At 37.7% G+C, this 13325-nt stretch overlaps 1 protein-coding gene across 5 annotated transcripts in view; it reads right to left on the bottom strand.

The window, feature by feature from the left end:
* ST7 (suppression of tumorigenicity 7) overlaps positions 1–13325 on the bottom strand; it is a 125939-nt gene that overhangs the window by 25073 nt on the left and 87541 nt on the right. For all 5 annotated transcript variants that reach the window (XM_041471466.1, XM_041471464.1, XM_041471461.1 and 2 more), the window contains one exon: positions 2840–2954. In XM_041471466.1, the coding sequence (XP_041327400.1) occupies positions 2840–2954 (115 nt within the window). The remainder of the gene's footprint in view (positions 1–2839; positions 2955–13325) is intronic.

The raw sequence follows: 13325 nt of genomic DNA, 5'->3' as shown, positions 1-13325 counted from the left end.
ATCAAAATACAATAAATCAGGTTTGGTCTTAGTCAAAAAAAAAGCAGCGGAGTGGGACCAACAGAAACTGCAGATAGGAAAGTATAAATGAGTTCAGTGTTTTATATTCCAATAAATCTTACAACACATGAAGCTGATGAGTTCTAAAATGAGCTGAGACTCCCTGAGACAGGCCTTCTGAGACTCATGAACTGTAAGGGTTATGTTGGTTAAGCCTTTGTTTGCTGAGTCCTTTTGCAAACCTAGTGCATACACACACCATAGCAAAGTGTGAGTTGAAACTGCCTGTGCTCAAACAGCCAAAGTAAGAGCTTTATTTTTAAAAGTCTCATTTGTTCTGACTCTAGCGTATGCTTTTGAGAAAATGAAACACACTTTCAATTTTTATCAACTTCCATGACATAAAGTGCTACCATGGCATTGTTTAAAATCAGGGATCAGTGCCTTCATTATGCCAAAGTAGAGCTCGCACTGGAGTTCAGTCTTGAGATTTGAGAATACAGGCTTAATACCCTGTTCTGTCACAGTTCTGCTACTTCCCAGGACTATTACCTCATAACTGCATTGAAAACTAGAAGGTGCCAACCTACAGTGATGCCTGGGGAATAAAAACCACCATTTCTCCTTACTTGCTTTTTAACATGGCAAAATGAAGAACATAGGCATTGCTCCCAGTGTCACAGGAATTACTGAAATACAAGGAGCTACTAGAAAGACTCTGATGTTACCACTTTAACTGCCAATTTCTTCAGTCAGACTAAGTACAACCAAGATCTCTTCCAGAGTCATTACTGCTACTGAATGGCAGTATTCAAGGGCCTGGGTGACATTTTGATCTCTGCTTAGAATGATTTGACCTCAAAAAAGAGTTGAAAACATTCCAGACTGGACTGGTAGGAGTGATTATCACTAATGTTGCCTGTAATCAGCCGTTTATTTATATTTCTTTTAAATAGCCTCATCTCTGAGACAGTCTACTGCAGGAGTCTGAAATCTGGCAGGATGATCATGTTAGTACCAAGCCAATGGTCTGTTCTGAGCCTCATTTAAATTTATCTTAACTTCCTAAGTTATAAGATGTTAGAAGAAAGCAGTTAGCACATATTTAATGGGAGCTTCTGCATTTTTTTTTTTTGGCTATACCATCCAAAGATTCATTGCTCAACAAGTACAGGTCTCAGTGCTCCAGTGAACATGCACCAGCCCTTTGCCATGGTTGATCATGGTGTGATGATACGGGCCCAAGTACTGGGGCTGACAGGAGAGAATTCTCTGTCTGCGTGAGCTCTTACTGTTCTTTTTGGCACCCAGGAAATGCAACAGAGAATGACAAATGAAGAGGAGGCAGAAGCCACTGAGAAAAGGGTAGATGGAAAAGATGTTACAAGGGAAGTTGTAAAGTGGATGGCAATGTATCTTGACCATCAGTGCTCTGAAGAGAAGACTTGGATAGGTAGTTAGGAAAAGCAGAAGAATGGAACTGAGAATGAGTGGTACTGGCTGAACAAGGAGCCTCTGGTAGGAAGTGGGAGCAATTAAAAGCTATAATTGAGCATGCAGAAGAGAAGACACTTCAGTAAGCAAATGGGACAGAAGACCAGCCAATTCCTTAAAAGAAACCATGAGAAAGAAAAATGAGCACTGTGGATATAGGCTCCAGTGGAGGAGCCTATATTGGTAGGCATTCATACAAGAGTAGCTCAAATAATGTCCCTCTGTCTTTTCCAAAACTGTGAATGTTTCAAGCCTTAAAATCTTTGTTCAAAGAGCATCAGAGACACTAAGAGCTAGCAACTGACAACATTTTAAAGGCTACAAGATCAACCTGGCAAAAGAGTTAAGAAACATCAAAATTAAGGCTACATAGGTTTCACTTAAGCCAGCTATTTGATCCATGCAGGTTATGATCTCATTTCTAGTTATATCATTATGTAATATTCCTTTCAAAAACTCCCATAACCCAGTGCATAGAATGACATTTTTCTGAGGATGAATGAGGACTGTGTAGCAACACAGTAGGAAACTGACAGCTGTAGGTTCCCTGATTCACCTGCTGCAGAACTTGGAAAGTGGCTACTGAGTAAGCCAGGGACTGCAGTAAGAAGAGGAAGAGTGGCACTGTGCAGGCTGATGAATGCTGCTCTAGAGAACTGGATTATATTCCTGGTTTTGTCACCAAGTTTCTACACAATATGAGGAAAACCCAGTTTTTTTTTTTAACTAAACAAAGTATGCCAGTTTCTGCGTCTCTGAAAATCTGGTGTCTTCAAATTTAAAGAGCTAGAGCTCCAGCAGCTGTGATTTGAATATGAAAAGAGTTGCAGTGCTGTATAAACCAATATTTACTGAAAACCAAAACAAAATAATACAAAATATTCACCTAGTCTTCTGGGTTTTCCAAGGTTTACCTATAAGAAATGAAGTCTGCTACTCACCAGACTGCTATGAAGTTAAATCAACGTTTTCTTCTATGCTACTAAGTCAACAATCACAGGTAAGTCCATGGGGCAACTGATAATATCTTATTCAGAAAAGGTTTGAATAGCATGCAATAAAAATTATGCAGAACCTAAACAGTCATTCTTTAACATCAAGAGAAAACAAAGAAAGGACAGGGGAGCTGCCAGTGAGTGCCATCACCCTGTACAATGATTTCAGCATGGCTGGCAGAAAAAATGCACAGTATTTAATCTTTGGATAAAGGATTGTGTAAGGGCATGTATGAAGCTCATGTCTATCAATTTAATTACAGTGTTTTCTAAATAATAGGAGTTTGACTTAAATATATTTCTTCTGTGTGTATCACCTAGAGAAAATACAAATACATATTTGAACTTACCATCATACTTTGCTAAGACTGCCTGGACGTCTGCATATGCTTGCAGTTCCAGCAAAGCCTCTAGCAGGTTTTCATGGATGTTGAACATGCTGAGCAGGGGAAACTCCTTCATCAGCTACAATCAATAACATATGAAAGGGTTAGATAATTAAAATGGAGAAGGGTTTCTTGTTCAAAATGCATTGAAATAGACAACACCAAGGTAAAACTCCTCAGTTCCCCTTGCTCTTAGTTCTTTCCCAAAGCTCACTATTATCTCAGAAACTTCTGAGCTCATAATGGATACAAGGTCAGGTTCTTGTCAAGACATGCTTGTATAGGATGTAATTAGTCCAATCCAACAACCCAGCTATCTGAACACACAACTCTCCTTCAATGAACAGGCTTCTTCAAAGTGAAAAAGAGTTATTGTTCTGGGGAAGAATTTCACCAGTGTACCGCCAGTGTATCAGTAGTACGTAGTCCAGCACCTCTCTGGTGAAACCATAAAATACATTGAAAAACCACAATGACATCAAATTAGAGATGTTACATATCTACTTACACAGAGAAGCTTACATATATGCAACCATATATCAAGTATGTGATACCAGGATTTGTAATTGTTAATACTTAAGAACACAACTGCAACTGTGGCCATAAATTAAAAAAAAAGAGAAAAAAGGAAAGGAAAGGAAAGGAAAGGAAAGGAAAGGAAAGGAAAGGAAAGGAAAGGAAAGGAAAGGAAAGGAAAGGAAAGGAACAATAGGAAAGGTAAAGCTTATGCAAATTAAACACTGTAACTAAGGAATACATCTTGTATGACAAACTGAATGAAATATGGTGTTAAAATAATCTAATCTTTTCACATAAGAAAGTAAGTGCCTTTACTTTATGAACTAAGCCATTGAGAGATACCAGGAATTTGTTTTTAGATACCCTCAGTTTCAGTATCTGCATAGATTCAAATGGCTGAAGCTGATACTCAATTGCACCTCTTTTTTAAGCCACACCTATAAGAACCATCCATGTTTTTTACTGCAGAATTGATTAAACAATATTTTTTATTGTCAGTGTGATTCTCTAAAGAACTGAAGTGATAAAAGATCCTTGCTTCCTTGTGTCCCCTTTATGGTTGTTTAACTGCTTTCATGATGTAGATTCAGCACAAAAGGTCCCTGACAGTGAAGAACTGGGGTAGCTGATATTACCACTGCTTCTCAGGAACTTGCAGGGAAACACTAAAATTTACAGTCTCTCTGATAGGGTTTATGAGACAGAAATACTGTAACATGCCAAGTAAAGAATATGCTTCAAGGTCAGCTTTGCTCTATTTGAAAATAATAAGCCAGATCTGAAAACTCTGACACTTAATAAACCTACCTTTCAATACGCAAACAGCAAAACTGATGAGAACCAGCAGATCTTAATCTCACAAATAGATAAGATAAAAGTAAACAGATTGAAACAAGGGATGGATATTCACCAAGAACTTGAAAAAATGAGAGAAAGGTAATGCACTGGAGCTTCTTCACTCTGTTATGAAAAGGGACCTTAACAAGTAAAGACAGAAGCAAAGCACAGAGAATTTCTTTCTTGTGAAATGGTCTGGTACAAGCTAATGGAGGAACTATTCTGACCTTAAGATTCTAAATTTGTCTGTCTGGAATAGCATTGACTTTGCTGCAGTTTGAGGATTATTAGAATGAAAGGCAAGAATGGCAGTGTTTTGTTTAAGTGATTATATAAATTTCTGGTGAGAATCAGATCACTGAGAGAGCATCTGAAAGAGGTCACTGAACTTTTCATGTTAATGGCATGGGGATGGCCATAAACTCCTGGTTTCACTGACTGGAGCTGAGAAAAACAGCACAAACAAAACTGCATAGTTTGCAAGCTTTTCTCCTCCATTTAAGAAAAAAAAAAAAAAGACCACAGATCTTGAGATCTTGATGCTCATGTAGGTTAAGTGGAAGAGTTTGAGAATAAAATAAAAAGTTTAAGTTGTTGTTTGCGAAGAAAAGTAAGTGCAGGTGAAAATTCACATAGTTGTATTCATTAGTTAAAGATCCATCATTAATTCTACTTCTCTTCATTTTTGTCCTTACTCACTATTGGATTTTTAAGAGAGGAAGCTACTATTTGGCAGGAAAGAGCATGACAGAATCTGGCTCTACATAAATGTGATTTAAAGTTTGAAATGAACATCTTGCAAAGAAACCTCTCTAAGGGATTAAGAAAGATTATCCCTGCTCATTGAGAATGAATAACGGCTGGCAAAATAACATTCCCTCCATCAGTGAAGAGAAGGGAAGAGCTGCTAGTTATAGATGTACTCTGGCCAGTAAAAGCTCTTACTCTGGTTCTGTCTCTCTCACTGACATCACTCACTGATTATTTTTTTTTTGCTATTTTAATTAGGTTCTGTCAGAGTGATAAAGCCTGTCTCAGACAGCAGAGGAATAAAGGTCACTGTCTGGACTGCCAGGCCACCAAACTGAAGTGTTAATAAAGGTTTCATCTGGGAAAGGTCGAGCATTAAGAAGTCTAAACCAGTAATACTGAACTCAGTTAATACTGTAGCCTCAAAAATAAAACATCTCTAAGTGACCACTCAGCTATTTGAACACTGACTGTGCATAAATGACAGCATGTTTGCTATTAAAAAAAAGAAAGAGAAGACATGAACTCATTTTTCTCTCATATCTGGATGTAGAGTTTCTAGTTCTCACTGCAAGTAATTTCTAGTCCCAGTAAAAATTTGTTTACTGAGAAACTTGCCAGAAAGTAAAGCCACTTGGATGGAAGAATATTATGACAGGTCATCTTTCAGGTCTCATAGTGAAAGCAAACACTGGGAAAGAAAAAACTGCCACCAGGTCTGATGACTGGTCAGGGAAGGCCACATACTGGGTCACGCTGAGGAGCAGTGGGAGCAGACTGAGCTTGCTCCCCCCCAGCAGATGGAGGGGGAGCTGGCTCATACTCCACACAGAGATGTAAAGATGGGCACATTTTCCCAAACACAGGATAAAAAACACACCCTTGAGTTCGCCAGACGTGTACATCACTGAGCTCTAATTGGGCCTCCAGTTTAAGAGGCACAGACATCCCTTTGCACCCAATGATTTATTTTCTGCGAAGTTACAGACCAGTATTTGCCAAATCATTTGGCTTATAAATTTAATTTATTTTTACTTCTTTACTGTAATCTGAGAAATAAATTTATCTGAGTGGCAAGCACTGCACTTGGAGACAAGATGAAGGCTCTGCTATCATCTTTCTCCACACCTTCAGACCTCAAGAGACAGCCACCAAATTCAGCACTCAAGATTTCCTGAGCCACAGAGCCACTACAGCATTTCACATGTACACTACTTAGGTCTAAAAATGCCATTGTAAAATTCAAGTTAGTTGGTTTCTTGGCTGGCACTAAAGAGAAGTGTTCCACTGATCTAAACTGATTTTCACACCATGTGAAAACAGACACCACATGGCTATAAATGTATTCCCTCCTTACAACATGAGAATATTCAAATAGCTGTTGAACATATCATGCCAAATCTATGTTCACAAGGATTTTACCTGGAACTTCTATTGGTCAAAATACTTTCTGGCAATCAAAGTCAGACCTGGAGCTGGGTTAGTACATATTCTGTTCCAATTAATCTGCGTGTTTGGGGGAAAATAGGTACAGGTGTAGAAAGCGGAGCTGCTTTTCTTTGAAAGAGTCATTAGGTATACTGCAAATATACAGAAAAGGTAGCTTTTGCAGGTAATTCAGTTTTAATGTTTTAGATAAATAGTATTTTGGGAATATAAGTTTGCAGAAAAATTCTGGAAGTAAGTCTGACACAATCTGAACATATTTGAACACTAGTCCCAGAAGCACCCTATTCCCAGGCTCACTTCAATTCACATTACAGGGTGCAGATTCAATGATTTTGTGATAGATATGAAAAAATGATGATTGGAAAAAATACCTTATGGTACAAAGAAATCCACACCTGATTTGTTGGATGAAGAACAAGTTTCATCTCCCAAACGACATTTATTGAAGAAGATTCCCTAACTGAGAGTATTTCAGTTAATGGCATTTTCATTTAGATCTAATTTTTAAAACATTTTCAAGGAATGCAGCTTTAATGTCTGCATCCTTTATTCTCGCTGTGACAACATTAACATCATTAATCAAATAACCAGAAAACATTATTTGTATAGAAACCCACTACAACCTCCAGCTTATGCTGACAACTAGACCTCAGGACTCAAGGGAATACAAAGGTGGAAAAATGAATAATGTTATATATAGCCTGCTGTTGACACATTTATTCTCCATTTGCATTATGACTGTATGCATGGTCACAAATTTTGTGGGCAGGGCACGCAATCATTCATTGCTGCTTGTACTCCTGTCTTCTCAACAAACAAACAGTAATATTCATCACATCAATGTACTCAACTGAATGCATTCAAAAAATGAATTGTGAATTCATCTCAAAATAAAGAAACAACAAGAAAACAAGGGAAATTCAGTGCAAACAGTGAAACTGCTACAACCTTAATTACTAGTGCATGTGTTTCTGTGGATATCTGAAATGGAAATGGAAAACTGTCTCCTAAAAGGAGAATGGCTGAGGCTGCCATCTTTTATTTGCAGCTGTCCACCAAAACTGAAGGACCAAGCACACAGTATGGATAGCACTGGCATCTTCACAAGTGCTTTGCATAAACTGCTTTCTGGTATATGACCCCTAATCTGCCAGCTGAACAAGGTGGGAAAGGTAAAACTCCAACCCATTTCTGAGTAGGAAAACAGAAGTTTCCATTTCTGTGAGCTTCATTGTCTGCAGATAACCCTTCAGGATGTCTAAGCTCTGACTGAAGCTCTCCCTGGGCATGAGACATTGGCAACATGTCACTCCATGTTGACCTTCTGATGTCTAATTAGATACACTAATTCTTAAGTTGTTCTCCTGGCCAGCTCAACTGGCAAGGACAGAAGGGCAGAAACACTGTCAGCAGACTAAAGTTAGCACACAAAAAACCTCAGATGCTTAAAAATGAGTCTAACTCCTGGTCCTAAAAGTGCAACTCATTCCACCACTGTCTCTTTGTGAGCGGGATTCATGTGATAAAAACACGTCATAACTCTTGGGAGTTGAAAAAGTATCTAAAATACACTGGACCTACCTGAATGAAAGTTAATTACAGCAGTTAATTACCTGAATTACTTAATTACAGCAAAAGTAGGATTCTGTCAATTCATTAATAGGAAGTACTGCATTCCTTTTGGTAAATGATGACTGGTTTGTTTGGAAGCAGCTCTACAGTTACCCTCTTACAGCTCAGAGAGGATACCAGCTAAGAAACCAAATCTGTCAGATCCTCTTGTTGAAGCTTGGAAATTATTAGCAGTAGAAGCCTTGTATTTTCCTCATATATGGAGTTCAGGAAATTTGACAACTTCAGAATGTCAGAAAAGAGACCCAGATCCAGCTCACACTAACTCTGGGATGGCATGGGTTTATAATTTGCCAACTTTCAATTTTAAACTTGAATTTAGACATAGTGCTGCACAATATTCAAAGATAATACGACTTCTCTACAATGTAGGATTAACAATGAGTAAATGAAATGAAAAATAATCTTACTAAATATGCAAACTCTAAAGAAATATGTTAGAGCATGCAGCCTTTTAGTTTTCTCTCAACTGGAGGATTAAAGTGTTTAGAGTATGACAAGTTCTTTAAGGAATACAATTATGAAAATGCTGTTATTTGGACTATGCTGTAAAAAATGAATGTATTTCAGGAATAAAGGGAATTTTAAAGACAGATGTGGCATGAACCCAGAAGAGCACAAGTTGTTCCAGATTTTATACTTACTACTAAACAATCATGTTATATAAAACATGTAACAGTTCTAAATTATAATAATGTTTGTTACATCAAATATTATAAAGCATGAAAATAAAGTCTTTACTCACAGTCCTGCTGAAAAATATATCCTTTATTTGCATCACAGATTCACAGAATGTTTTGGCTTAGAAAGGACCTTACAGATCATCTAGTTCCAACCCCCCTGCTGAGGGCAGGGATACCTTCTACTAGAAACAACCGGGCCATGAAAATTCATATTAAATACATAATTCTCCCTGAAAGTAAAAGTGGCTACTAAGAGGTGGCAAAAGCAGTAGACAGAAGCAGAATTAATCCTTGAAAGAACATCCCAAAGTACTTTTTTTCAGAAACTCACATATTTTTAGAAGTGGATTTTTAAGTGAAATAAAGTGAGGAAATTATCTAGGAGCTCAAAAAATGAGCTAGGATATTCCAAAGAGATGGAAGACCATTATACAAGTCTCTGAATATTGACTGATGCAAGATGGACAAGATGAAGTCCAGTTACCAGGGCCCCCACCAAGACTATGTGACTATATTCTATCTTAATAGAACAACAGTGCTGGAAACCTGTAATTTATATGAAAAACATTACTGTCAGTTTAGGTGGTAATCACCATTTTTAGCTTTTGAGAGTTCTGGGCAGAATCACAATCATGACTAAAAGTGAGGGGTCTGAGTCATGTGAAGATAAAGGAAGGAATAAACATCATTAGGGGAATCACAGAAGTCTCCATTTTAAGAGCCCACTGAAATGAGGGATATTCCAACTTGCTCTAGCCACTTACCATACCATGTGAATCTGTGCACAAACTGTATTTGAATATAGAGACATATGAAAATGTTAAAATCAGCATTTATCACTTGTCACTATTGCAGTGCTTGTGGAACAGAAAAAGAATTAACTGAAGATACCAATCTGTGGTGGAGACTGGCAAATGTCACCATTCACAGGAGCAGCAAAAGTATGTAAAAGTACAGTAGCAGTAAAGAACAGTAAAATCTATGAGATAACACTGGTCTTATTGAACCAAGTACCTTCCCTTCAAATTTTAATACATGGTGCTTGAAACAACTGCTACAGATGTTAATAAAACTAGAATCCCACTCACAGCAGAGCAGCCTGCCTAACCTGACCTGTATAACACAAGCCAAAGAGTCTGACTCACTAATCCTTGCCTCAAGCACAGAAGCATTTGGGAGAGACAGAAGTAGCTGTCATGCAGAAATTGTGTTATTAAGTTGCTAGGGATCGTAACATCTTTATTAGGAGTAGGTACTCACTTTGTTTCACACAACTTGATAATTCAAGGTGCAGAACACTGTTCTGGCTACATATATTTTTTACTCAAGAAGTAATCAGCAATGCACACAAGAACACAGAATTCAACAGAACCTTGAATAGAAATCCTTATTCAAAGCTCAGCTAAAGAAGTTGCCAAGAAAGTATGCTAGATTTCAGAACTATCATACCAGCAAAAATCACTAATACAACTGATCAGAAGAAGATAAAAACCCAACCTACTCATACCATTAAAATTGATTTAGTGTGGCTGAGAACCCTGTCAAACCCTCCAAGTGACATAACCTCCTAAACTATTTCAGATGCTTAGGGCAGCCCAACTGTTTACAGAACTTTTCATGCAGCCAATGGATAAGCATGCATCACTCTTGACAATACAAGCTGCTTAGGTGTCCCCTGTGGCACAAAATACACATTTAGTGACTGGCTGCAGGTGAGCACCAAGATGAACACAAAAACACATTCAGCTGAAATATCCTCAGCATGGTTGTCAGAGCTAAATATGTAAAAGCAGATTTCTAGGTCCTTTATCATGGTCTGAAGAGTAATTTCTCAGCAGATACGACTGACACTAGAAATAAAATACACTTTTCTGACCCTGAAAAAGTGTTTTTTTCTTTCCTTCTCCAGACTTAAGGAAGACCTGGAGACCCTCTTCTCTCCTTAAACCTCACTCAATTCTGAACGAGGTTGCAATAGAACAAGTTTCAATTCCACTGTGTCTCAGAAATACATACTTAATAAGAACACAAAGCAATCTGCGAGGGAGTGCATGCCCATGGGGCAGGAGATAAATACACTCTAGAATGAGTTTACTTCAACTTCTCTCAGAAGGAGGAAGCAATTAAGAACTTCCACTTGCTTTGTCCACTAGCATACCTTTTGCCTTCCACTGTTCTCTTTCATAAACATACATCTCCCTTCAATAAAAGCTTGTTTCACCAAATGTTCTCCAGAACAATCCCATGAAGCTCCAATGAATTTGACAAGTCATTTTCTTGCATGGTACATTTTCATCTGGATACTCCAGTGACCCAGCTGGGCTGCTCCTGCACTCAGTGGTGCAGCCATGGATTCAGTTGCCCACAAAGCAGAGAGGGAAGTGCCTTTGCATACCTTCCACATCCTCTGTTTTCAATCAATGAAAAACACAAGATGCAAACTTAGCACATTCCTGTTTTCCTCCATTGTAATGGTGAGGGACTCTGAAAAGAGCAGATGGAAAGCAGGTGGCACAAAAAGCTGCCCTTGCTCATCACCACTACTGGCTTGCAACATTGCCCACAAGGAAGATTCAACACGAAGGGACACTAAAGATTACTCACAGCCACCAGGATGGCCTTTTGCCTCTGCACATACTAAATTCTCCACCATCATTTAGAACAACCTACTTAAAATCCTCCTAACATAATCAGCACAACAAATAAAACAACAAGCACTGTAGACCTTCTCCTCAGGGACAGTAAAAGCAATCTAGTTCCCTCACAGACCATATCATGCTCTGTATAAACAATAATAAAACTGGAATAATTCTGTTGACTACATTGGAGTTATTCCAACAATACACTAATCAAAATGAGATCACAAGTTAACTCAATATATACAAATAGTGACAGCTGCTGGTTTCTATAGCAAAATATAGTAAATAATTATCATCAGAAATACAAGCAAAAGCAACACCTATGTATGATTTCATTACATGCTTCCATGGAAACTACAGGTTTGTAGTTCTCATTAATTCAACTGAATGAATTACATCTAAGCAGCAAAGCCAGCAAAAAAACACTGTCTCAAAATTAATCATAGATGCAACAGAAATTCCTACCCAGTTTTTTAAAACTAAAGAACCCTTGATTTTAAACAGTTTTTAAAAACAATTTTAGAAAATGCCCCTGGTTTTAAATACCTTCAATATAATATTAAAAAATATTATTTTCCTATCAGCAGTGTATATAACCATAAAATAAAACTCTTATTTAAGTCACCAACAGCTCATTTTCCTTCCATTAAGGTGCTTTAAGTAGGATCTCAGTATTTTCTTACAAAAAATTTAAGCAACACAATCTAATCCATCAGTAATGTCCTCAAGATGGCCTCATATATGCAATAAATTAAACACTCTCAAATATTTTATTTTTTCGAAGTGGCAAAGACTCACTACATCCCAATCATATTTCCCAGATGGTGTCATGAACCTCTTAACACTTCATTTCCATCATGTTCCATGTCTTGAGAAACCTGTTTTCAATCTTTCAAACACAAACAGGGCCTCCACCCTCTGTTCCCTGATGTTAGATTCAGCAGTCCCCAGCCAACATATTATTTGTATTCTTTTTAGGATGAATAAATTCATCTCCTTCCTCATCAATCACAAAGAAACCTTCAGTGACAGATTCATGTTCTTCAAAATTCTCCGTAAGTGTACTATTTATGTCTTCTATGAAGAAATGGAGAATATGCATTCATCAGAAATAAGTAGCTCCAAGGCAGTCTAGGAGAAGCATCTGCAAAGCTGACTTGACCCTAATCTTGCTCCCAGGGTACTGGAGCTGTGACCTAGAGTTACTGCTGCTTTAATATTTCATCTAGAGACTTGCTAATTCTCAGCTCTGCTTGCTTAAAATGAAGAACTGTAAAGGTATCTAATTCAGTTCTGAGAACTTGTCTCTAAGTAGAAAAATACAGAATGCATTGATCTGAGTTGAAACTCTCTAAGATGAAATTCCATCTTTATACCTCCTTTGTCTAGCATCCAGTCCTTTCATTTTAACAAAACATTGCTGTTGAAGAGTGTTTTTTGTTCTTCAAAAAATTGATGACTTTGTCTCCCTGTTAGTGCTGCCTCTCAAGATGCACATTGTAACTAACTTCAACAATTTTCTGTTTTGCTTATAAATTTCAGGCAATTTTATCTCTAGTGAAAAAATAAGTCATTCACTAATCAAAGCTCTGTTTCACTTTGCATAAGAAATCTAGGACTAGACAGACCACCCAAGTCCCCAGACCAAGTGCTCTGCATACACAACTATCCAAACATATTGACATCAGCAGAAATATGCTTCAGAGTATCTGTTCCCCATAGCCCTATCTACAAATCTCAAAACACATTTAGCAGCCCATAGTAAGCTCCAGAATTTCACATAATTATGATGTGTGATATTTGAAGGGGAAATTCAAAATTTTATCTTTCTTGTGTATTAATGCCAGAACTTAGAATTCCAATGTCTGTCCCAAAAACATTTCAGTATTTGTCCCACAGTGCTTGTGTAACAAAATTCATGAAGAATCAGTGGAGCTGGCT

This window comes from Pyrgilauda ruficollis, unplaced genomic scaffold (genome assembly GCF_017590135.1).
Source record: "Pyrgilauda ruficollis isolate IOZ18807 unplaced genomic scaffold, ASM1759013v1 scaffold27, whole genome shotgun sequence".
Taxonomy (NCBI): domain Eukaryota; kingdom Metazoa; phylum Chordata; class Aves; order Passeriformes; family Passeridae; genus Pyrgilauda; species Pyrgilauda ruficollis.
Note: the sequence above shows the minus strand (reverse complement) of the source record. Positions and strands in the feature narration are given on the sequence as shown.